This window comes from Ranitomeya variabilis, chromosome 5 (assembly GCF_051348905.1).
Source record: "Ranitomeya variabilis isolate aRanVar5 chromosome 5, aRanVar5.hap1, whole genome shotgun sequence".
Taxonomy (NCBI): Eukaryota; Metazoa; Chordata; class Amphibia; order Anura; family Dendrobatidae; genus Ranitomeya; species Ranitomeya variabilis.
This window is the reverse complement of record NC_135236.1, coordinates 592,225,640-592,252,955: the sequence shown is the minus strand read 5'-3', so window position 1 is coordinate 592,252,955 and position 27,316 is coordinate 592,225,640. Positions and strand designations below refer to the sequence as shown.

The window sequence follows — 27,316 nt, the reverse complement described above, 5'->3', positions numbered from 1 at the left end:
TACTTATAGACACGCTATGCTATGCGCAATTTCTGTTTCTCTCCTTTCGGGGACCTGGGACGTCGTGCCGTGGCCGCGCCCACCATCTTAGTTGTCTCGCCACTCCGCCTGACTCACTTTCTGGATGAGCCTTTTGTCCTTCCTCACCCTCATTAATGAATAAATTGCTTACGTTAATTCCTCCCGTCACTTCCTATAGCCTTTACTTATCTACTTTATATATTTAATGACTAAATTTTAGGCAATTCTTTCTAGGCCTGAAGCAGTTTGTTCTTGTTCTTATGCTCACTCCTCTCTTTTCAGCTATACTTGCATTGATTTCGTGTATTTCTTAGTGCATCTTAGTCTTTTCCAAATCAAAATATATCCGAGATTTATTTGTGAGCATATATGTTTTGTTATTTGTTTATGTTACTTGAAAACTTAAATAAAGAATTAAAAAAAAAATAGCAGTGTCTGCATTTATCTTTACAAACTCACGATATGTACTTTTTTTGTGGATTTAGCATTCCTGTTAATTACTAACCCAATATTTAGTTGTATACCCACAGTTTTTTAGAGCTGCTTCACATCTATGTTGCACAGAGTTGATCAACCAACTTCTGGCACCTGTCAACTGTTATTCCAGCCCAGGATGCTTCGACTACATCCCACAATTTTTGGGCATTTGTTGGAATTGCCTTAGATACAACATTTTTGGTGTCACTCCACAAGTGTTCTATTGGATTAAGGTCTGAGAATTGAGCTGGCCAGAAGCCTCAAATAACCTTAATTTTGTTGGACTGGAACCAAGATTTTGATTGTTTAATGGTCTGTTTACGGTCGTTGTCTTGTTGAAACACTCATTTCAAGGGTATATCCTCTTTAGCATAAGGCAACATAATCTCTTCAAGTATTTTAATATATGCAAACTGGTCCATGATCCCTGGTGTGCGGTAAATAGGTCCAGCACCACAGTAAGGCTGTGTGCACGTGTTGCATTTTTTTCCCCGCTTTTTTTGCTATAAAAACGCGATAAAAACACATAAAAAACAAATACATATGCATCCCATTAATTATAATACATTCTGAAATTTTTGTGCACATGATGCATTTTTTCCGCAAAAAAAAAAACATGTTGCGGTAAAAAACGTATCATGTTCATTACTTTTGCGGATTTTTCACGTTTTTCCTGCTAATGTCCTGCTGTAATGTCTGTTTCCTCTTTTCCTCCCTCCCCTGCCCAGGAGCTATGGTATGATTGGACTATTAGTATTTAATCTGAGCGCAGTATGTTGTAAAGGCAAAGATCTGATTCCAGTGTCAGTTAAGTTTCATTAAAATCAATGTTTATCAGCAGGAGATTATCACTAGAGGACCAGTAAACCTGCTGCCCTGCAGTCCACCATAATCATGAGCTCTGTGCACAAACCACCACTGATAACAGCTTCCTGTGTAGAGTATACCAGTGGCGGTGGCAAGGGAATGCAGATGTCAGCATACAGAAAATTGTTAGATCTGCAGCAGACAAAACAGATTTATCTAAATGACAGCATACAGACCAACACACCAATGAGAGATTTGGAGCCGGAATCAGGGTCTCTGCCCCTACATCATGTTGTTCTCAGATAAAATAGCAAAAAGCGGGTGCCAGATTCCTGTTGATAAGTTTTCACAAAATGTCATTCACATGCTGTGAAAAATCTCTGCAGCATAAACTGACTGTGCGGATGTGAAATCTGCCGCATGCCAATTTATGCTGCAGATGTCAGTGGGGATTTTTGATTTGTGATAGCATTATTAATCGATTTCTACAAACGCATGTCTTTCAAGAAAATACTGCCATGCCAGATTTGTAAAAAAAATGTAAAACTAGGCCATCTAAGGTGACTGGTCCCAGCAGCCCTAGTCTGCCATGATTTTCCCAGGCCGTTACTTACTCAGTATTTTTTTTTATATGACATACATTTTACATTGAATTTATGGAAGGTAAAAAAAGCAACAGAAACTCTTTTCTCCAATTACTGTGATTATATTACGGAGATTATATAAATCTGAGAATATTATAACATATATCATATTTTATACACAAGCCAACCACAATGACTAATCCACTGAATCACTTGGAGTCAAAACTGGTCTTGAGGTGAAATTTTCTCCGCTGTGATATAGTTCATGTTTTCAACAAACATCCAAGGCAAAAGGAATTCTACTACTGCTAGCTACTCAGCAAGAAACACAAGTTTGATTTGAGGTCACTATTTAATACAAAAAGCATTTAGCCCTTTAATTCTTGCAAAGGCTTTATCAAAGAGGGGAAATAGTTGTGTTGCAAAATATATAGAGATTCATGCGAAACCACAAGAAACACATAAACATACATGATTGCATATGGTTTCCATTGACTTGTCTTCTGTGCTTTAAAAAATTCTTTCCACAACATATCTGTTTTCTATCATTCCTTCACAGCATGGAGTGGATGGCCCAATGTCCACTAAGAATGCAGCATGATGAAACCATTTTCTGCATTTTTCATTGTGTGTGCATTAAATATTTGATTGCAAGACTAACATATATATTACGGAATAAAAGAAAGAGGAACATTCCTTGTACTAGAACACATGGTGAACATTATAGTAATAACTATTATTCTCAATATTCACATTTTAACTAGAAGAAAGGAAGCTACAGCTGTATTGTCTAAGGAAGCCACAACAGATAATATACTTACAGCACAGCTAACCATCATTCATATATTAATATCTACGTTAAGAAAGATGTACATGGTCATAAAAGCAAAAAAATATATATATTTTATTATTTCCAATATAAAAAAAAAAGTTTTCTTTTACAAATAAAACAAAGAAAAGTGCTAAATCTGAAAATAAATCTAAAAGAGGGACGTGATTACATGGTATACCGCACAGGATGAATACATAATAAAAATATGAGACAAATATATATACATACTGTATATAGATAATCATAGATATCACTGAATTAAATATTCCGGTTGTGAATCATTACATGGTGGAATGTGTTGAGAACAATAAAACCTAAACATTATCAACGTAAATCAAAACTAATAATCCACAGTGGTCTGGAGATGGAATGATGCTCAAAATCAAAGTGGAAAATGAAGTTACAGGCTGATCCAACTTCAGTAGAAATGTCTCAAGACAAGGAAATAATGCTCAGTAGTGTGTGTGGCCTCCTCGTGCCTGTATGACCTCCCTACAATGCCTGGGCATGGTCCTGATAAGGTGGCGGATGGTCTCCTGAGGGATCTCCTCCCAGACCTGGACTAAAGCATCCGCCAACTCCTGGACAGTTTGTGGTGCAACGTGACGTTGGTGGATGGTGCTAGACATGATGTCCCAGATGTGTTCAATCGGATTCAGGTCTGGGGAAATGGCGGGCCAGTCCATAGCTTCAATGCCGTCACCTTGCAGGAACAAATGACACACTCCAGTCACATGAGATCTGGCATTGTCCTGCATTAGGAGGAACCCAGGGCCAACCGCACCAGCCTATGGTCTCACAAGGGGTCTGAGGATCTCATCTTGGTACCTAATGGCAGTCAGGCTACCTCTGGCAAGCACATGGAGGGCCAAAGAAATGTCACCCCACACCATTACTGAGCCACTGCCAAGCCGGTGATGCTGAAGGATGTTGGAGGCAGCAGGTTGCTCTCCACGGCATCTCCAAACTCTTTCACGTCTGTCACATGTGCTCAGCGTGAACCTGCTTTCACCTGAGAAGAGCACAGGGCACCAGTGGCAAATTTGCCAATCCTGGTGTTCTGTGGCAAATGCCAAGCGTCCTGTACAGTGTTGGGCTGTGAGCACAACCCCCATCTGTGGATGTCGGGCACTCAGACCATCCTCATGGAGTCGGTTTCTAACCATTTGTGCAGACACATACACATTTGTGGCCTGCTAGAGGTAATTTTGCAGGGCTTTGGCAGTGCTCCTCCTGTTCCTCCTTGCACAAAGGCTGAGGTAGCAGTCATGTTACTGGGTTATTGCCCTCCTATGGCCCCTTCCACGTCTCCTGGTGTACTGGTCTGTCTCCTGGTAGTGCCTCCAGCCTGTGGACACTACGCTGACACAGCAAACCTTCTTGCCACAGGTCGCATTGTTGTGCCATCCTGGATGAGCTGCACTACCTGAGCCACTTGTGTGGGTTGTAAAGTTCGTCTCATGCTACCACGAGTGTGAAAGCACAACCAACATTCAAAAGTGACCAAAACATCAGCCAGAAAGCATTGGTACTGAGATGTGATTTGTGGTCCCAACCTGCAGAACCACTCCTTACCGAGTGTGTCTTGATAATTGACAATAATTTCCATCTGGTGTCTATTCCATTTGCACAACAGCATGTGAAATTGTCAAACAGTGTTGCTTCCTAAGTGGACAGTTTGATTTCACAGAAGTTTGATTTAGTTGTAGTTATATTCTGTTGTTTAAGTGTTCTCTTCAGTCTAGATGTATAAAGGCTAGAAAATAAGAGATAAAACGTGTGTCGGGGCAGAGGGATGCCATTATATCTGTCGGCATTGTGCAATATAGCGCAAAACAGGTACAATATGCATTGATGACATCATTGATTCGCTCTCATCATGGTTTTGCTTTACAAAGCAAAAACAGCACTATCTTGACTAAGTAACATTCCACCGGACTGTTTCTCCACTGTGACTATATCAACACTTTCATAGCAATCTTTAGAAGATTCCATTTATTTTTGCAAACCAACATGTGTAGCACCTCTTTGAGCCCTTTTGCACTACAATACTTCCCCTTTGGTATATATTTTCTCCCAATTTGGTTTTAGGTTTAGATGATGACATTTAGAAGCATGCTTTTTCGGCAGCATTTACTAATTATTTTCTAGCTTTTATACACTTGACTGGGTACAAATATAATAATATGTGTCCTGGAGGAAGACCTGTGGTGTCGAAACATGTCATCCATAAGGGATTGAATGTATGCAATATTGTAACTGAAGAAATCTGGAACTTTTTAATGAATAAACAAAAGGTATATTTTACTCTACCACTGGACTGATCGCTGGAGAAACAAAAAGTTTTTTCTCCGTGCAAACTGTAACCACAGGTTGGATGTATTCCTGTTTCTTCAAAGCGGTAAGCTGGCTTTGACAAAAACTCTTATATGTATATATATATATATATATATATATATATATATATATATATATATATATATATATATACCGTATTTTCCGGCGTATAAGACGACTGGGCGTATAAGACGACCGCCCAACTTTACCAGTTAAAATATAAAATCTTCTTAAAAGTCAGGGGTCTTCTTATACACCCTATGTCGTCTTATAGGGCCGGTGAATATGTGCCTTTTTTTTTGGGGGGGGGAGTGGTCCTGATGACGACGAGGGGGCGTCTCACAGGAAAGTGAGTATCCCCCATTACCTCATCATAGCGCTGCAGCGTGGGGTCTCTGTGCTGGGAGCGGCGGCTGCTGTGCTGTGGGGCGGCGGCTCCTCTTCTGCAGTGTGGGGCCTCTGGTGCTGTGGGGCGGTGGCGTATCTTCATGCAGTCGGGGCTCCTCCGGCATCTCCTTAAAGCTCGGAGGCCCCGCGGCGCTGGCAGCTCCATCGGTACAATGCGGTGGCCTCCGAGAAAATGGCCGCTGCTCAGATTCAGATCTCGACCTGAGATCTCGGGAGACGAGATCTGAATCTGAGAAGCGGCCATTTTCCCGGAGGCAGCTCAATAGGTGCGATGCGGTGGCCTCCGAGAAAATGGCCGCTGGGGGCGGCGCATGCTCAGATTCAGATCTCGTCCCGAGATCTCGGGAAACGAGATCTGAATCTGAGCAGCGGCCATTTTCCCGGAGGCCACCGCATTGTACCGATGGAGCTGCCAGCGCTGCGGGGCCTCCGAGCTTTAAGGAGATGCCGGAGGAGCCCCGACTGCATGAAGATACGCCGCCGCCACCCCACAGCACCAGAGGCCCCACACTGCAGAAGAGGAGCCGCCGCCCCACAGCACAGCAGCCGCCGCTCCCAGCACAGAGACCCCACGCTGCAGCGCTATGATGAGGTAATGGGGGATACTCACTTTCCTGTGAGACGCCCCCTCATCGTCATCAGGACCACTCCCCCCCACACCACCACCATATACACCCGGCGTACAAGTCGATACCCGGTGTATAAGACGACCCCCGACTTTTAAGAAGATTTTCAGGTGTTACAAAGTTGTCTTATACGCCGGAAAATACGGTATATATATATATATATATATATATATATATATATATATATATATATATATATATATATATATATATATATACATATACATACATACATACACACAGTGCCTTGCGAAAGTATTCGGCTACCTGGAACTTTTGGACCTTTTCCCACATGTCATGCTTCAAACATAAAGATACCAAATGTAAATTTTTGGTGAAGAATCAGCAACAAGTGGAACACAATTTTGAAGTTGAACGAAATTTGTTTATTTTAAATTTTTGTGGAAATTCAAAAACTGAAAAGTGGGGCGTGCAATATTATTCGGCCCCTTTAACTTAATACTTTGTTGTGCCACCTTTTGGTGCGATTACAGCTGCAAGTCGCTTGGGATATGTCTCTATCAGTTTTGTACATCGAGAGACTGAAATTCTTGCCTATTCTTCCTTGGCAAACAGCTTGAGCTCAATGAGGTTTGATGGAGATCATTTGTGAACAGCAGTTTTCAGCTCTTTCCTCAGATTCTCGATTGGATTAAGGTCTGGACTTTGACTTGGTCATTCTAACACCTGGATACATTTATTTGTGAACCATTCCATTGTAGACTTTGCTTTATGCTTTATGTTTGGGATCATTGTCTTGTTGGAAGACAAAACTCCTTCCCAGACTCAGGTCTTTTGCAGACTCCAACAGGTTTTCTTTCAGAATGGTCCTGTATTTGGCTCCATCCATCTTCCCATCAATTTTAACCATCTTCCCTGTCACTGAACAAAAGCAGGCCCAAACCATGATGTTGCCACCACCATATTTGACAGTGAGGATGGTGTGTTCAGGGTGATGAGATGTGTTGCCTTTACGCCAAACATATTGTTTGGCATTATTGCCAAAAAGTTTGATTTTGGTTTCATCTGACCAGAGCACCTTCTTCTTATATATGTTTGAACACTTTTTATGGATATCTTTGAGAAATGGCTTTCTTCATGCCACTGTTCCATAAAGGCCAGATTTGTGCAGTGTACGACTGATTGTTGTCCTATGGACAGACTGTCCCACCTCAGCTGTAGATCTCTGCAGTTCATTCAGAGTGATCATGGGCCTCTTGGCTGCATCTCTGATCAGTCTTCTCCTTGTTTGAGATGAAAGTTTATAGGGACGGCCAGGTCTTGGTAGATTTGCAGTGGTATGATACTCCTTCCATTTCAATATGATTGCTTGCACAGTGCTACTTGGGATGTTTAAAGTTTCGGAAATCATTTTGTGTCCAAATCCAGCTTTAAACTTCTCCACAACAGTATCACAGACCTGCTTGTTGTGTTCCTTGGTCTTCATGATGCTCTCTGTGCTTCTAACAGAACAGGTGCATTTATATGGAGACTTGATAACACAAAGGTGGATTAGATTTATTATCATTAGTTATTTAGGACAACACTGGATCATTCAGATCCACAATGAACTTATGGTGTGAGTTTGCTGCACGGAAAGTAAAGGGGCTGAATAATATTGCACGCCCCACTTCTCAGTTTTTAAATTTCCACAAAAATTTAAAATAAGCAATAAATTTCGTCCAACTTCACAATTGTGTTCCACTTGTTGCTGATTCTTCACCATACTATTTGGTATCTTTATGTTTGAAGCATGATATGTGGGAAAAGGTCGAAAAGCTCCAGGGAGCCGAATACTTTTGCAAGGCACTGTATATGTTTGTCTCATATGTTTATTATGTATTCATCCTGTGTAGTATACCAAATAATCACGTCCCTCTTTTAGATTTATGTTCAGATCCAGCACTTTTTTCTTTTTTTTTTTAAAAAAGGTTTAATATTGGAAATGAAATATAACTTTTTAGTTTTATCATGTACTTCTTTCTGTACCTAGATATTAATATATCAGTGGTAAAATTTAGTGACTGATATGTAAACTCTGAAGTACTATACCCAGACTACATGGGACAATTAAGACTAGGACTAAAAAGTATGATAACAGTACCATCACATGTGATCCATATGGTCATCCGTGTGTAATGCACTTGCAATGTGATGATGCGATTTTCTCGCACCTATGCATTCGTATGACATGTGTATGGCTTTACATTTCTCACCGATTTTCTCCATTGAATTTAATAGCTCAATGGGCTGGAATGAGGAAAATGTGTGCGTATTTCTCGCAAGCTAGACAAATGGTCCATGTTGTGTCTGAGTTATTGTCGCACCCATAGGCATGCTTTGGCGAGTCTCGAACTATATACACGTACCATCGCAGCATACTGCGATTCTACACGCACGTCGAGTACACCTGAGAAAATAAATATGGTGATCTGAGCTGCCCCATAGATTAACACTGGTCCAAGTGACCCCGGCCTTAGTGAAAGGAAGTCCACCTGTGTGCAATCTAAATGTCACATCTCCCTGGAAGACCTTGAGTTAGAAGGTCATGTCATGCAATGAATCCCAGGTCTTCTTTACAGATGGTATGGACTCTTTCTATGTTGGCTGAGACCATACAGCTTGGATGTTTTCAGCTGCAACTGATTATCTTTTACTCCCTCTATATACACTGTTTCTGGGCATTTAGCCCTTGCCGGTGAAAGATTCATCTTCATGTGCTAAGTGCTAAGTAGATTAGCTGGAGTGGAGCTGTAGTTGCACTCATCTGTAATTTGATGAAGTACGTATATGTTTATCTACTCGTCCCTATTCCCATTTAGTTTATTCCTTCCCATCGCTATCTTCCTCCTTATTGTTAATGAGTGCTTTTGTATGATAGGTTTTCTGTTATACCTGTTTTGTCTGTGTGTCTGGTTTAACCTACATTTCTGTCCCATGCCTCAAATGGTGGATGAGGGGACAGATTAAGGGTTAATAGGAGCATTGTAAGGTCGGAGACCCAGGCCTATCTACCTTCAAAAGTACCCCCGGGACAGGGATACTCGGAGTTCCAGTTACAGTTTGAGACTTCTCTTCCTTTCTGAAGACTGTCACAGTGTGACACTGTCAGTATGTACTCACCTTTTTTGAATGGACAGAGGCTGCAACAGCATTAAGCAAGAGACACCACTAAGCAAACAACATGCCGAACACCAAGTAGATCTTAAAACAAATCAGGGAAAAAGATGTTTAGAGGTACATGTCAGGGTTGAATTCTAAAAGAAAAATATATCCTAAATCGGTGATCCCCCAGAGTACCATTAAATCCATTATCATCAAATAGAAAAAAACATGGTACAACAACAAACCTGCCAAGAGATGGTTGCCCATTAAAACCAACACAGCTCATCATCCCAAAAACACCATCCCACGGTGAAACATGGTGGTGGTGGCAGCATCATGCTGTGGGAATTTTTTCGGCAGCAGTGACAGGGAAAATGGTTTGTGTTGAGGGCAAGATGGATGGTGCGAAATACATGGATATTCGTGAGCAAAACCTGTTTCAGACTGCAAGTGATTTGAGACTTCAAAAGAAGGCTCACCTTCCAACAAGACAATGACAAAGCATATTGATAAAGCAACATTGAGGAGATCATCTAACTTGAAGGAGCTGAAGCAGTTTTGCCTTGAAGAATGTGCAAAAATCCCAGTGGCAAGATGTTGAAAACTCAAAGACTTATCCAAAGCAACTTGAAGCGGTAAAAGGAGGCTCTACAAAGTACTGACTTTAGGAGAGGGGGAGTAGAAGAGTGAATCGTTATGCACATTGAAATTTTCAGATATTCTGTCCTATTTGTTGTTTGCATCACAAAAAAAAAAATCAAAATGTTCACAGTTGTAGGCATGTTTTTTACATGAACTGATGCAAACTAAGAAAAACCCATTGAAATTCCAGGTTATGAGGTAGTAAAACAAAAAAATGCCAAGGAGGTTAAAAATTTTCCAAGCCACTGTATGTGACCGTTTATTTCTGAATCACAACAGTGTGCACGTGACCACCAATTGCAAACTTGTGCTTATGTATCTATTCAATTGTCATGTAGCTGCCCACTTGTGGTTATGCATTTGTCCTGCTTGTGGTCATGCATCTGTCCACTTGCACTGGGAACACAAGAGAATAGTGTCACTGTGCCCACTGTCAGAAGGCACAGTAAAGGGTGGACATACCATTAGTGCAACCGCACAGGGGTACAAGAGAAAAAAAAGGATCCAGTTCCCAAGCAACGGTTTTCCTCATAGACACATTATTGGACTGCAAAGAGCCGATATACTGTTCTTGCATATGTGTCCTGTTCTGTCTGTCCCTTGTATTATGAAGTATTGTTCTAGCCTTGTTTCATGTCCTACACAACTTAACCCCTTCCCGACCTTGGGCGTTCTCAGTACTGAGTACATCCAGGCAATTTTGTGCACACAGTAGCTGTGCGCGAGTGATATCCATCCCGTGATCAGCTTAAATCACAGCTGAAACCAGGCACTTTCTGCCAGGAGCAGAGCCTGCATAGTTATTTGCATTTTAGACCTCTAAATGATCGATAGCGATTGCAGCATTTAGAAGGTAGGCAGAGGGAGGGAGCCCCTTCTGCACTCCGAACGACGACCCCAGGACATCGCAGGTGCCCGACTGTTGCCATGTTGACCCAATGTTGTCATGACGACTTCCGGGTAACTAGGCTATGGCAAGCCCCTCAGACCATGCACAGAGCACAGTCTCAGGGGCTTGTGTCAGTTCAGCACTGATAGTTATAAACCATTGCAATGCTCTTGCAAAGATCAGACTGCTAAAAGTGAAAGTCCCATAGTGGGACAAAGTAAAAAACAAAACAAAAAAAAAAAGGCAAAAAAAAAATATATATGTGATTTTTTTTATTTTAACAGCTCAACATTATAAACTTCTGTGACGCATCTGGGGGTTCAAGGTGCTCACCACAATCCTAGAGTGGTATAGTTTCCAAATGGAGACACTTGTGGGGATTTCCACTGTTTAGGCATATTAGGGGCTCTTCAAATGGGACATGGAGTTCACTAAGGATTTCAGCAAATTTTGCATTCAAAATGTCAAATGGAGGTCCTTCATTTCCGAGCCCTGCCGTGTGCCCAAACAGTAGTTTTCACCCATGTATCGGTTTTAAGTAGGCAAAATTTCACAACAAATTGTATGGTTTAATTTATCTTGCTACCCTTGTGAAAATGCAAATGTTGGGACTAAAATAACATTTGTGTGGGAAAAATGTGATTATTTTCACAAGTTAGGCTATGTTCACACGCTGCGGGTTTTGCTGCGGACCCGCAGCTGTTTTGCAGCTGCGGGTCCGCATCCTTTTTCCATGCAGGGTACAGTACAATGTAACCTAATGGAAAACAAAACCCGCTGTGCCGACGATCCTTTTTTTCTGTGGAAAATCCGCGCGGATTTTCTGCAGAAAAAAAGAAGGAGCATGTCACTTCTTGGTGCAGAATCGCAGCGATTCTGCACCAATAGAAATGCATTGAACCGCTAACTCCCCGCATGGGGCTGTGCCCACGTTGCGGGAAGTTAAGCGGCTAGTGTGCGGGTGGTACCCGGGGTGGAGGAGAGGAGACTTTCCTCCAGGCCCTGGGAACCATATTTGGGTGTAAAAAAAAGAATTAAAATAAAAAATCATGCTATACTCACCTCTCAGCGCGGCCCGCGGCGTCCGGTCTCAGTTGCTGTGCCGAACAGGACCTGTGGTGACGTCGCGGTCACATGACCGTGATGACGCCGCGGTCACATGACCGTGACGTCACGAAGGTCCTTGTCGGCACAGCCGCTTGCAGCGCCGGGGAGATCGCGACGTCAGAGGGTGAGTATAGCCAATTTTTATTATTTTTTACATTACTATTGATGCTGCATATTGCTGCATATGCAGCATCAATAGTACAGCAGTAATCCCGCAGCGGAAACCGCGGAACAAACCGCGATAAATCTGCAGGGATAACCGCAGCGGTTTTGCCCTGCAGATTTTCAATTCCGCTGCGGGATTAACCGGCAGAGGAACCCTCAGCGTGTGAACGTGGCCATCAAGTTACAAACTTCTCTTTGAGGGGTTAAGTTTCCAAAATGGCAACATTGGCAACAGCCAATTTGCATTCAAAACTCAAACTCAAACGATGCTCATTCTCTTCTGGGTACAATTCTTTATGTAAATAATAATATAAAACAATAAAAGTACACATATTTGGTATCCACGCGTCTGAAACGACCCGACCTATAAAACTGTCCCACTAGTTAACCACTTCAGTGAACACCGTAAAAATATAAATAAAAAACAAAGCAAAAAACAATACTTTATCATCATACCGCCAAACAAAAAGTGGAATAACACGCGATCAAAAAGACAGATATAAACATAGTACCGCTGAAAACATCATCTTATCCCGCAAAAAACGAGCCACCAAACAGCGCCATCAGTGAAAAAAATAAAAAAGTTATTGCACTCAGAATAAAGCGATGCAAAAACAATTAATTTTTTATAAAATAGTTTTTTTGTATAAAAGCACCAAAACATAAAAAATGAGGTATCGCTGTAATCGTACTGACCTGAAGAATAAAACTGCCTTATCAATTTTACCACACGAGGAATGGTATAAACGCCCCACCCAAAAGAAATTCATGAATTGCTGCATTTTGCTCAATCTGCCTCCCAAAAATTGTAACAAAAAGCGATAAAAAAGTCATGTGCCCAAAAATGGTACCAATAAAAATGTCAACTCGTCCTGCAAAAAACAAGACCTCACATGGCTATTCTGGGCAAAATATGGAAAAATTATAGCTCTCAAAATGTGGTGATGCAAAAACTATTTTTTGAAATAAAAAGCATCTTTTAGTGCGTGACAGCTGCCAAACATAAAAACCCGCTATAAAAACCAGCTATAAATAGTAAATCAAACCCCCTTCACCTCCTTAGTTAGGGAAAAATAATAAAATAGAAAGATATATTTATTTCAAATTAGGGTTGGGGATAAAATTAGGGTTAGGGTTTTGACTAAAGTTAGGGATAGGGCTAGAGTTGGGATTAGGGTTTGGATTACATTTATGGCTGAGATTAGGGTTAGGGTTGGGATTAGGAGTGTGTCAGGGTTAGGGTTGGAATTAGGGTTAGGGGTGTTTTGGGGTTAGGGGTGTATTGGGGTTAGGGTTGTGATTAGGGTTAGGGGTGTGTTAGGGTTAGGGTCGGAATTGGGGGGGGTTTCCACTGTTTAGGCACATCAGGGGCTCTCCAAACACAACATGGTGTCCGATCTCAATTCCAGCCAATTCTGCGTTGAAAAAGTAAAATGGTGCTCCTTCCATTCTGAGATCTGCTGTGCGCCCAAACAGTGGTTTACCCCCATATATGGGGTATGAGCGTACTCAGGACAAATTGCACAACAAATTTTGTGGTCCAATTTCTCATGTTACCCTTGGAAAAAAAAAAAATTGGGGGGGCTAAAAAATCATTTTTGTGGGAAAAAATGATTTTATTTTCACGGCTCTGAGTTATAAACTTTAGTGACACACTTGGGGGTTCAAAGTTCTCATAATCCATCTAGACAAGTTCCTTGGGGGGGTGTAGTTTCTAAAATAATGTCACTTGTGGTTTTTATTTTACCTTTTAGGCATATCAGGAGCTCTGCAAATGGAACATGTCACCCACAGACCATTCCATCCAAGTCTGCATTCCAAAACGTTACTAATTCCCTTCTGAGCCCCTACGTGTGCCCAAACAGTAGTTTTCTCCCATATGGGGTATCAGCATACTCAGGATAGATTGGTTAACAACTTTTGGGGTCCAATGTCACCTTTTACCCTTGGCAAAATACAAAATTGGGGCTATAAATCATTTTTGTGGAAAACAAACTCTGCATTTCAATACGGCGCTCATTCCCTTCTGAGCTCTGCCATGCGCCCAAACGGTGGTTCCCCCCACATATGGGGTATCGGCGTACTCAGCACAAATTTCACAACTTTTGGGGTCCAATTTGTCCTGTTACCCTTGGGAAAATAAAAAATTGGGGGCGAAAAGATAATTTTTGTGAAAAAAAAAATATTTTTTATCTTTACGGCTCTACATTATAAACTTCTGTGAAGCACTTGGGGGTTCAAAAGTGCTCACCACACATATAGATACGCTCCTTAGGGGATCTACTTTCCAAAATGGTGTCACTTGTGCGGGTTTCCACTGTTTAGGCACATCAGGGGCTCTCCAAACATCACATGGCGTCCGATCTCAATTCCAGCCAATTTTGCATTGAAAAGTCAAATGAGGCTCCTTCCCTTCCGAGCTCTGCCATGTGCCCAAACAGTGATTTACCCGCACATATGGGGTATCGGCGTACTCAGGACAAATTGTACAACCAAATCCTAGGGTTCAATTTCTCCTGTTATCCTTTGTAAAATAAAACAAATTGGATCTGAAGTAATTTTTTTGTGAAAAAAATTTAAATGTTCATTTTTTTAAAACATTCCAAAAATTCCTATGAAATACCTGAAGGCTTAATAAAGTTCTTGAATGTGGTTTTGAGCACCTTGAGGGGTGCCGTTTTTAGAATGGTGTTACTTTTGGGTATTTTCTATCATATAGACCCCTCAAAGTGACTTCAAATGTAATGTGGTCCCTAAAAATAAAATGGTATTGTAAAAATGAGAAATCGCTGGTCAAATTTTAACCCTTATAACTCCCTAACAAAAAAAAATATTTCCAAAATTGTGCTGATGTAAAGTAGATATGTGGGTACTGTTACTTATTATGTATTTTGTTTGACATATGTGTGATTTAAGGGCATGAAAATTCTAATTTGGAAAATTGCTACATTTTCAAAATTTTCACCAAATTTCCAATTTTTTCACAAATAAATGCAAGTCATATTAAAGAAACGTTATAACTGCCATGAAGTACACTGTCATGGGAAAACAGTGTAAGAATCACCAGGATCCATTGAAGCGTTCCAGAGTTATAACCTCATAAAGGGACAGTGATCAGGATTGTAAAAATTGGCCCGGTCATTAATGTGCAAACCACCATCAGGGGTAAAGGGTTCAAAAGGCAGAATGAACAAAAACCGGCAATTTAGTTTTTTTGGGGTGGTGGTGTTATGATGTTCCGTGTGTGGTAAAATTGATAAGGCAGTTTTATTTTTCGGGCTAGTATGATTACAGTGATCTCATTTATATAATTTTTTATGCTTTTGCAGAACAAAAACAATTTTATAAAAAATATTTTTACATCACTTTATTCTAAGAGCTATAACTTTTATTTTTCCACTGATGGAGTGGTGTGGTGGCTTATTTTTTTGCAGAACAAGATAATGTTTTCAACGGTACTATGTTTATTTATATCTGTCTTTTTTATCACGTTTCATTCCACTTTTTGTTCGGTGTATGATAAAGCATTTTTTAATTTATTTTTTGAAGGTGTTCACAAAATAGGTTAACTAGTGGGACAGTTTTATAGGTCAGGTCATTGCTAACGCGGCGATACCAAATATGTGAACTTTTATTGTTTGTTTTTTCACACAAATATTTATTTATGGGTACAATATCTTTACACCAGCATGTTGCAGACAATATCACCTGTTCCCTGAAATCATCTATGTCTGCCAGGGTGCATTTCACCACTGACACCTGGACGAGCAAACATGGCTCACCACAATCAATGTTCAAATTAATATGCCTTGGAGATCGCAGTCACACAGCTCAAGAGTTGGGGACATTTATCCAGGCTAAATTAGGGCAATGACTGTCTCCACTGAAGGCTGTGTGAAATAACAGTGCAAACCTGGTGGCGGCCCTGTGCTGGGGCAATCTCATCCAAGTGCCTTGCATGGCTCACGTCCTCAACCTGGTGGTACAGCAATTTATCTGCCACTATCCCAGCCTGAGCGCGCTGCTACAGAAGATATGGTCACTGTGTGCTCACTTCTGACTATCACACCCCGCAGGTCATCAACTTTCATCACTACAGAGGTCATTCGGCCAAATGGTTAAACGTTTGACTACCGATGTTGCGACACGGCGGAATTCCACTCTGCAGTAGTTGTGGCAGCAGCGACGCGCCCTGGTACAGTATGTCTTTTTCATAGCCTTGGCCAACAAAACAAACATGGTGCAAATCATGCTTGCGAAGTGGGCACAGATGAAGGACCTCTGCACCATTCTATACATTTGAAATGGCTAGTAAGATGGTTAGTATTGACGATGCCATCATCAGCATCACTATCTCAGTCATCTTCATGCTGCAGCACAGGTTGAATAGAGTTCGTCAGGAGGTGGTGGTCCCAGAGGAAGTGGTAGAAGCAGAGGAGGCTGCAGAACAGATAACAATATCTCAAATTTCCGGACTGTCGTTGCACAGGCGGGTGCCATGGGAAGTTGGCTTATAGCAATCGAGAGGGGCTCATGGTACCATACAAACTGAAGGTGCAAGAGCCGAGAAACAAATGGAGAAGGAAGAGGCGGAAAAGGTGATGGACATGCAAGTCAGAAGAAGAGGATAATGATCCATTCTCTGTTGTCTGCGGTTGTCGGGAGAGGGCTGAGGCAGCAACCTTGAGTGTTACCCCACCAACAACACACTATGGATTTGGACCTCATAGAAGAGCCCAACACATGTTCTCCTTCTTGCTCCATTATATTCAACACGACGCCCATATTCTTAGGATTAGAAATAGTGCTGATGTCTGACTTGCCGATCTGTTAGATCCATGATGCAAGAGTAAATTTAGCCAGATGCTTCCCCCCTGGAAAGAGACCCGTGCATGCTGGAGTATCAAAACATGCTTGTAAACAATCTTAAGAGTGGTTTTCCCCAAGACAGCAGTGAGACACCCAGTGTGCATTAAAGTTCTAAACGTCCAATCCCGAGAACATCAAGGCATCGCAAAACATTAGCAGCAGAGTAAGTGGCATAAGCATAAGAATATTAAGCGGAAGTCCGCAACATTTTTTACAGAAAAATAATCTTTTAATAATTAAACACATGTACAGTGAGCTGCAGAAACACTGTATTAATTGTATATGTGACTGACGTCTGTATAACTATCTATTCTATGTGTATATACTGGATGTAATCCATCTATTGTATCCTGCTGGGACCTGCTGTGATTTTACTGTATGCAGCTGCTGATTTGAATTTGTATCTATGAGTTTTGAAGAATATTTCCTTTGAAAACTGTGTGTAAATGCCAGAGAATTGCTCTATGTAATTGGACAGCAATCACACTGCATTAAGATGTAAATCGGATGCTAGGTGTGAAAAATCGGATTGTACTCGAATGAAAACGAAGGACAAATTCACAACACTCAGACACAGCAGACTTTGTAAGAATAACATCGGACCGATTTTAAAATCGCTTAAGGCCCCGTCTCACTAAGCGAGATCGCTAGCGAGATCGCTGCTGAGTCACAAGTTTTGTGACGCAACAGCGACCTCCATAGCGATCTCGCTATGTGTGACACGTACCAGCGATCAGGCCCCTGCTGCGAGATCGCTGGTCGTGTCGGAATGGCCTGGACCTTTTTTTGGTCGTTGAGGTCCCGCTGACATCGCTGAATCGGTGTGTGTGACACCGATCCAGCGATGTCTTCACTGGTAACCAGGGTAAACATCGGGTTACTAAGCGCAGGGCCGCGCTTAGTAACCCGATGTTTACCCTGGTTACCAGCGTAAATGTAAAAAAAAACAAACAGTACATACTCGCCTTCTGATGTCCGTCAGGTCCCTTGCCGTCTGCTTCCTGCTCTCACTGACTGCCGGCCGTACAGTGAGAAGTGAGAGCACAGCAGTGACGTCACCGCTGCGCTCTGCTCTCAGTGTACGGCGGCTCAGTCAGAGCAGGAAGCAGACGGCAAGGGACCTGGACACCGAAAGGCGAGTATGTACTGTTTGTTTTTTTTGGTAACCAGGGTAAACATCGGGTTACTAAGCGCGGCCCTGCGCTTAGTAACCCGATGTTTACCCTGGTTACCCGGGTGCTGCAGGGGGACTTCGGCATCGTTGAAGACAGTTTCAACGATGCCGAAGTCGTTCCCCTGATCGTTGGTCGCTGGGGAGAGCGGTCTGTGTGACAGCTCCCCAGCGACCACACAGCGACTTACCAACGATCACGGCCAGGTCATATCGCTGGTCGTGATCGTTGGTAAATCGCTTAGTGAGACGGGGCCTTTACTGTGACTCCAGCCTTAGGGTATGTGAGCATGTTGAGTATTTTCTTGCAGAAATTTCTGCAAAGTTTCTGCATCTCTTGGCAGCGGTTTTGCATACATTTTTGCATGCTTTTTGCTACAGCAATAAAGGCTTTTTTTTTTTTAGCTAAAAGAAATAAAAAAAAAAAAAGTTTTGTGATGTAATTTCTTGGTTCAACACCTTCTTCCTTCTGATGCAGTAGCATCAGGGTAATGGGAATAGGGCTTGGTGTCAGCAGATGTCATTGACACCAAACCCTAGGTTTAGAAAAGGTGTAAGCCAGACACATTCATTATTAAACCGGTAAGTAAATGCACACACGCAAACTGTAAACAACCTATGTAGGAGAGTTAACAGAATAAATCTAGACAGGCTGTAACCAAACAGCAACTGCTAAGGCTAGGTTCACATTGCGTTAGTGGGTGATCGCTAACGGACAGCGTTGCACGGCAAAAATGTCGCAATTAACGCCATGCAACGGGTCCGTTAGCGCACCCATTGACAGCAATGTAAATTTCGCCTGTAGCGCATCACTAGCGCGTGCCTTTTTCGGCTCGCGCTAGCGATGTGCCATTCTTTTGTAGCGCGCCTCGGACGCTGCTTGCAGCGTCCGCGGCGCGCCCGAGGTCCGTTCCCCGCTCTCGCAGATCGGGGATCTGCGAGAGCGGGGACGTTAGCGCGACCCCTACAAAAACATTGCGTTAGCGCAATCCGCAAGCGCTAGCGCTAAACGGATTGCCCTAACGCAATGTGAACCTAGCCTAATTCTTACCAAAAAATTAAATAAAAAATTGCATGGGCTTCCGTTTAATCTTTATAACCAACAGAGGGAAAGTCGAGGGAGGATATTAATATTCTGGTAAGGAGCCAATAGCTATAAAGGTTCCCAGGCTATTAATATCAGCTCACAGATGTTTGCTTACCCTTTACTAGCTAATTTACAGGGGGAACCTAGATTTTTTTTTTTTTTTTTACATACGGTCCCCCTATGAAATCTAGCTAGCAAAGACTAAGCAGACAGCTGTGGGCTGATAGTAATAGCTTACGAAGGGGCCATGGATATTGGCCCCCTCCCAGACTAAAAATATCAGCTCTGAGCCACCCCATAAAAGGAACTTCTATAAGATGCACCAAATATGGTGCTTAGCCTCGCTCTCCCACTTGCCCTGTAGTGGTGGCAAGTGATGTAGTGGTTGGAAGAAGGGGTTGATATCACCTTTGAAAGGAGTCTATAAGATGTCCTCATTACTAATCCCATAGTGATATTATAAAAAAAAAAAAAAATCAAAATACACACACCCATAATAAAGACCTTTTATTGAAATAATGACACTGAATGCCTCATCCACTGAAGCAACTTATGTGACTGCCCTCAAAGACAGCCAGCTATAAACTGACACAGGAGGTAATCACTTTGAGCTGCTGTGGGAGTTCACCGGAGTTCATCAGCCGATCAGCTCCGGTGATCTCCCTTACGGCAGCTCAGTGATATGCACTGTGAGAGAGATGATGCTCCTCTTAGTGTATCGCCGGCAGCCAGGTAGAGCAGTCACATCTCCCAATGTGGCGCCAAAACATGCAAACATGAAAACGAGGATTCACAGGTTCCCATTCAGATGAAGATGTGTATTCTAAGCAAAGAAAGGAAAGTTTAGGACCTGGTATATGAGAGATGCCTTAATGTGGCTACCAGGTACACATGAATTGGCCAATTTATGTGCTAAACACTCATTTTTTCATATTTCTAGTGCAGTAACGCAGTTCAATTTTCGTGTTTCATGTTTGCATGTTTTGGCGCCGCAGTGTGCTGCCTTATTTGACTGTATACGAGTTGGTAACTCTAGGTTCGGCACCTGTTCACACTTAGTATATGTTTAGATGTGACAGTCAGTTTTTTGAAATTTGTATACATCTCCCAATGTGACTGTTCTACATGTGAGATCATGGGGGGACACTCAGGATTACATCTGTTATCAGTGACAGCAGACGTAGCCTGATGGGAGTAGTCTCTCATCAGCTAGCCCCTGCTGACCTGCGGTAAGCTTTTAAATGCAAATCACAGCATCTCTGCGGGGCCATACCAACATTGGACAGCGTGACCCTGCAAGTCTCAGACAGTGGTATTGATCTACCAGGTGTAACGTTACCATCGATCAGAACAGCCACGCTGGTGTTTCCCACGCTGTAACACAGCAGAACTGTTGAGAGTTTTGTGGGTGAGAAATGAGTTTATATTGGATTTTATAGTGAATCGGTAACCAGTGTAGTGACTGGCACAGGGTAGAGGCAAAGGTGAAGCAGCTGGACAGAAATATGTTCCTGGCTTCTGCTGTATTCACAATGGATTGAGGAGAAAGTTTGGTAAGAATGAGACCAATCAGAAGAGATTTGCTTTAGTCCAGACAAGAATGAGTAGGAGCAACAGTAAGAGTTTTTGCAGCTTCAAAAATATAGGATTTCTGGAGATGTTTTTAAAGTGCAGGTGACACGAATGATTGGATAAAGGGAATAAAGTTGTGTCAAATAAAGTGGGGAAAAAAAGTATTTAGTCAGCCACCAATTGTGCAAGTTCTCCCACTTAAAAGATGATAGAGGCCTGTAATTGACATCATAGGTAGACCACAACTATGAGAGTCAAAATGGAAAAACAAATCCAGAAAATCACCTTGTCTGATTTGGCAAGATTTATTTTGCAAATTATGGGGGGAAATAAGTATTTGGTCATTAACCAAAGTTCATCTCAATATTTGTTATATATCCTTTGTTTGCAATGACAGAGGTCAAACGTTTTCTGTAAGTATTAACAAGGTTGGCACATACTGTTGGTGGTATGTTGGCCCATTCCTCCATGCAGATCTCCTCTACAGCAGTGATGTTTTGTTAGTCATTAGAGACTTTAGCAAGGGTAGCTTCAGTAGACTGTGAAGTGTGGAAACCATATTGTAAATGGTAGAGAAAAGTGTTATTTGAGAGATAGCATATGAGATGGGAGTGGAACAAATGCTCCAGGAATTTGAGATAAAGGTAAGATTAGAGACCAGAAAAAGCAGAAAAATCCAGCTCACAGATGAAGTCCAAAAAAGTGCATTTTATTTTCCAAGGTACATGAAGCAAAAGTTAAAATTGCGTGTTCACAAAAAATAGAGTACAGGCATCCCTTGCCACGTTTTGAGTGACATGCACTCTTTGTCTAGATACAATCCAAGTGGACTTACAGAATTTAACAACAATCTGAACATGTGCACACACCAATTTCCTGACTGCAAACAAATCAATTAAATCACAGGTGGGAGACCTCTGCAGCTGAACGTATATTAGAATTTCCCATTAATGGCTACGAAAAATGTAAATATTAATTTCTGTGTTACAAAATAACATTATACACAGAAACACTATAATACATTTTGACCTACAACATGGAATCAATGTGAAATACATTCCATGAACAATACAAATACTTTTTTCGAATGCCATAATAAATCACATAATATTGCTTTCTGGCTCTTATTCATCTTTATTGATGTGATGGTTCATTTTCAGATGTACTAAATTCCTTTTCTCTTACAGGATATTTATCCCAATGATATACATCCAGGTTAGTAAGATCTCAAAGGGTTTTCCACTAATTTCAAAGAAAAAGAGAGAAAGGGTTAACACATGCAGGATTTACATATACTTCCAAATCAGCACTTGCTTATAGTTTAACATCTTCGATTTAAGTGTCACAATACACCATTAACTCTCTAGAGAAAGGAGGACCTCTCCCTGTAGTGCTTTATTCACACTACAATATTCCCAAATGGTTGTTTAAATTTGGGATTTCTATGGAAAAGGAAAACCTCCATCTATAGTGCTTAGTTCACACTATAATAAATGAGCGCTTTGTTCACACTATGATATCCATTATTTAACCATATATACGAGTATAAGCCGACCCGAGTAGAAGCAGAGGCACCCAATTTTGCCAAAACTGGGTAAGCTTATTGACTTGAGTATAAGCTGTGTATGCATTGTCCCCTCATCCCTATCCTGCTATGCATGGCTCCCCCATCGCTGCCCTGCTATGCGTGGCTCCCCTGTCCTGTCATGCTGTGTGGCTTCCCCCCGTCCTGCCCTGGTATGCGTGGCTTCCCCATCCTGTCCTGGTATGCGTGTCTCATCCCACTCCTGTCCTGGTATGCGTGTCTCACCCCACTCATGTCCTGGTATGCGTGTCTCACCCCACTCCTGTCCTGGTATGCGTGTCTCACCCCACTCCTGTCCTGGTATGCGTGTCTCACCCCACTCCTGTCCTGGTATGCGTGTCTCACCCCACTCCTGTCCTGGTATGCGTGTCTCACCCCACTCCTGTCCTGGTATGCGTGTCTCACCCCACTCATGTTCTGGTATGCGTGTCTCACCCCACTCATGTCCTGGTATGCGTGTCTCACCCCACTCCTGTCCTGGTATGCGTGTCTCACCCCACTCCTGTCCTGGTATGCGTGTCTCACCCCACTCCTGTCCTGGTATGCGTGCCTCACCCCACTCCTGTCCTGGTATGTGTGTCTCACCCCACTCATGTTCTGGTATGCGTGTCTCACCCCACTCCTGTCCTGGTATGCGTGTCTCACCCCACTCATGTCCTGGTATGCGTGTCTCACCCCACTCCTGTCCTGGTATGCGTGTCTCACCCCACTCATGTCCTGGTATGCGTGTCTCACCCCACTCATGTTCTGGTATGCGTGTCTCACCCCACTCATGTCCTGGTATGCGTGTCTCACCCCACTCCTGTCCTGGTATGCGTGTCACACCCCACTCATGCCCTGGTATGCGTGTCTCACCCCACTCATGTCCTGGTATGCGTGTCTCACCCCACTCCTGTCCTGGTATGTGTGTCTCACCCCACTCCTGTCCTGGTATGCGTGGCTCCTGCCAGTCCCATCATTATATGCATGGCTCCCCCGGTCCCATCGTATGCATGGCTCCCCCGGTCCCGTCATTGTAGGCATGGTTCCACCCCTTCCCGTTGTATGCGTGACCCCCCCCCCCATCCCGGTATGTATGCTTCGCATTCCAAAAAAAATCATATTCACCCTCCTCAGCGTCAAGACAGCATCTCGCTGGTAACAACGCCTGCAGCTCTTCCTGTGCTGAGCGATCACGTGGCACTGGTCATTAAGGTAATGAATATGCGCTCCACGCCTATGGGAGTGGAGACACATGCATATTCATTACTTTAATGAGCGGTGCCACGTGATTGCTCAGCACAGGAAAAGCTGCAGGCACCAGGGCCAACGAGATGCAGCGACAGTGCGGAGAAAGGGGAGTATGATGTCTTCTGGAAGCTGGTGGCTGCAGCTGTAACAGTGCGTAATAAGAGAAATGAATATTAATTTCTCTTTAGCAGCCGCAAAGTTACTGCCACAGCCGCCGACACCTGCCACTGCTCCGCCACTCCCCCTCCCCAGCTTTCTGGACAATGACTCGTGTATAAGCTGAGAGGGAAGTTTTCAGCACAAAAAAAAAAAAAATGCTGATAAACTCGTCTTATACACGAGTATATACGGTATCGGCACTAAGAGTATCATGGGAATACAATATTCATACCATATATAAGCTAGAATAGCACAAAAGAGCAATGTTCACACTAAAGTTTCACATGCATTAAATTGATTCCCTTTTACAGGATTTTTTCAAGATTGCATTCAAGATTCATTCATGCATTACTACAAAGAAAAAGAGAGAAAGGGTTAATACATGCAGGATTTACACATACTTCTAAATCAGCACTTGCAAAATTTTCACATCTTCGATTTAAGTGTCACAATAAACTCTCGAGAAAGGAGGACCTCTCCCTGTAGTGCTTTATTCACACTACAATATTCCAAACTGGTTATTGGAATTTTGGTTTTCTATGGAGAAGGAAAACCTCCATCTATAGTGCTTTGTTCACACTATAATAATGATGTGTGCTATGTTCACACTATGATATCCTTCATTATTTATTTGCACTAAGAGTATCATGGGAAAACAATATTCATACCACATATAGGACAACTTGAAGTACAATGTTCACACTATATTTTTTAAATATATTAAACCGATTCCCTTTTTACAGGATTTTTTTTGCAGATTACCCTCATACAACCTGGTACACTCCAAAAAGTTTTCCAGTATACCCTACTAGTTATTTAAACTGGGACAACTCAATAAGTGCTATATTCGCATTACGATGTTCCTGGCTATTTGTTTGCACTGATATGTCATAAGAAAACAATAGCCACACAGCATTTAAGCTGGGATATCATGAAAAGACAATGTTCGCACTAAAATGTCCTCCACTTATTGTTCAAACTGGAATGTCATGGAAAGATACACAGATCACAATACGCCTTACTAGCCATTTGATCAGGGGCATCACAAAAGGGTAATATTGATATTAAAGTATTATTCACCCATAATTAGAGGGAGAAAACAGTGCTAAATAGTGAAAGAGAGAGGCTCAGTGACAAGGAGAGGGAAAAAACTAATAATGAAACATAATATCTTTCCTGAGATAAAGACATAGGGGTAATCTGGTATTTAACTTAAAAATCCACCACGCCTCCCTGTCCCTGAGCTTCTTCTCCCAGTCATCCCACCTTGTAGGCTTGAAAACCTTTTTTATAGACTTTTTATAGAAGTTTTCAGACTTGCAGCATCTCCTAGATGTTTATCCGGATGTTTTGAAATTTGGAACACACTCTTTGGTCTCTCACCAGGTTTCATATCCTGAACGTGTTCCCTTTCTCTTACCCTAAGGGTAAGAAACATTTGTGTGAGAAACAAACGAGTGCAATCTGATAAAAAAAAATCGGATGGCACTCAGACCAATGTTATTCAATAGGTGACATCTCATTTGCAAGTTTTTTCTAAGCCGAAATCGGACTGAAAAAAAAAAAATCACAGCATGCTGCGTATTGCTGCGATTCTCGGACAAGACTCGCCAACGTAAGTCAATGGGAGAAAAAAAAATAAAAAAATTGCACAGCACTCGCACTATGAGTGCTGTCCAATTTTTATGCACCGGTGTCCTTTTAGAAAGATAGATAGATAGATAGATAGATAGATAGATAGATAGATAGATAGATAGATAGATAGATAGATAGAAAAAGAAGGCACCACTCCACTATTTAAGTGAAAAAAGTGGTTTAATTCAGACCCTGTACCAAAGTCCTGTTGAACTGTGTCCGCTGTGTTATATTCCTGGAATCCCTCTGTGTCTGGAGACTCGCACCCAGTAACGTTGAGTCTCTTGTAACCGGTGTTTCTGCTGAGCATGTACTCTGTGCTCTGGCTAACATGCGGTTCTAGCTCCTGGTAGGCCCAGCAATCCTGCGGTTCTAGCACCATCCCGCTCAAGTTCCTTCCTAGGTCCGATGCCTGGAGCCTGACGACAGCAGTCTGGAACCCGACGACCGCTGCCTGGAGCCTGAGGACTGTGGTGGTGCCTGTAGGCTGTGTTGGATGTACGGAACCGAACGACTCCTGTCTGATGTCTGCCGGTGATCCTGGGTCCAGATGTCCTGTCTGTGTCCTGATGACCTTGTGTACCCCGATGTCCTTCCTGTGTCCAATGTCCTGATGTAACTGATGCACTGAGTTGCCTCGCCAGTGTCCCAGCTGATGACTTGGGCTGCCACGCCAGTGTCCCAGATGTCCATCAGGTATTCCTGATGTCTTGATGCCCTGCCTGAGTCCTGATGTCCTTCATGTGTCCATTGCCCTGATGTAATTGATGCCCTGGGCTGCCATGCCAGTGTCCCAACTGACGACCTAGGCTGCCACGTCAATGTCCCAGATGTCTATCCGGTATTCCTGATGTCCTGCCTGTGTCCAGATGTCCTGTCTGTACCCTGATGTCTTGCCTGCGTCCTGATGACCTCGTGTACCCTGATGTCCCGCCTATGTGTGCCTCGGTGATCCGTTGGTGCCTTGGGGTCAACTGGGTGGTACTCTTCTGGAAGGTGTGGAATCGGGAGCCTGACATCATTATGTTTTGTTTATGTAGTGTGTGACTTTACTTTAGTAAACTTTACTTTCTCTATACCTGAAGTTGTGCGGTGTAATCAAGTCCTACGTGTCTCTTTCCTTGTCCACATGCTGAGCTGCCACAGAACCCCGGTCTCTGCCCTCCCCTAGTTCGGGTAGGCCCGGGTCCCCATATGCGGTATAAAGGGTCCGCACTGTATCAAAATGTTGCAAAAGATGTTGGTTGTTCACAGTCAGCTGTGTCTAAAATCTGGACCAAATACAAACAACATGGCGCAGTTACATTTTAAGTGATGTTATACACGTGTCAGAGGAGAAGGATATACTGTGAAACTAAGCAATTAATTAATAATATTCATTCTTTTCCACATCTAAGATGGCACTCAGAGATCCAAAGTGACAAAGTGTGCAGGCGCTAGATGAGAAATTGACACACAATGAATAGTATTGGTTAGAAGAGCCTGCTGACGTAATGAGATCCTAACTTCATGAGCAGTAGAGATTACTGCACGCCAAGTATGGCGAAACAGCGTCCTCCATGTGGTACGTTTTGACCCTTTTAGGCTAAGGCTGGTTTCACACTTGTGTTTTGATCTGCAGCGTTTTTTTAAAAAACGCATTTGGTGAAAAAACGCATGTAAACGCGTTTAAACGCTGCGTTTTTTTAGACGCATGCGTTTTTGCATGCAGAAAAAAAATGCGGCGTTTTGACGCGTTTACATGTGTTTTTTCCTGCGTTTGCGTTTTTTAAAGGCATGCTGAGAAGTGTGTGACAGGTGCCAATCATCAAAATCAACTAGAAAACCCACTATTAATAGAATTAGCTAGGGTTAGGGTTAGGATCCCTAGGGTTAGGGTTAGCTTTTTATTAGAAGAATGTCCTTGTCACCAGGTCACTGATAAGCCACCCCCCACCATCAAAGTGATAAAGGGATCCAAACCCTAACCCTAACCCTACCCCTAGGGATCCAAACCCTAACCCTAACC

General features: G+C 42.5%; 1 protein-coding gene across 3 annotated transcripts in view; it reads right to left on the bottom strand.

Annotated features, from left to right (window-relative positions):
• Positions 1–27,316, bottom strand: part of LOC143776549 (slit homolog 2 protein-like) — a 215,659-nt gene that overhangs the window by 8,787 nt on the left and 179,556 nt on the right. The window contains exons 4-5 of one of the 3 annotated variants that reach the window (XR_013215865.1): positions 23,906–24,024; positions 21,389–21,941 (exon numbers count right to left, since the gene is read on the bottom strand). The exons of 1 other annotated variant lie outside the window; for it this stretch is intronic. Coding sequence is in view for 1 of the 2 variants with exons in the window: in XM_077266021.1 (XP_077122136.1) it covers positions 21,881–21,941 (61 nt within the window). In the remaining variant the exon portion in view is untranslated. Of the gene's footprint in view, positions 1–21,388; positions 21,942–23,905; positions 24,025–27,316 lie in introns of those variants that run through there. One more of the 3 variants, XM_077266021.1, reaches the window with a different exon arrangement.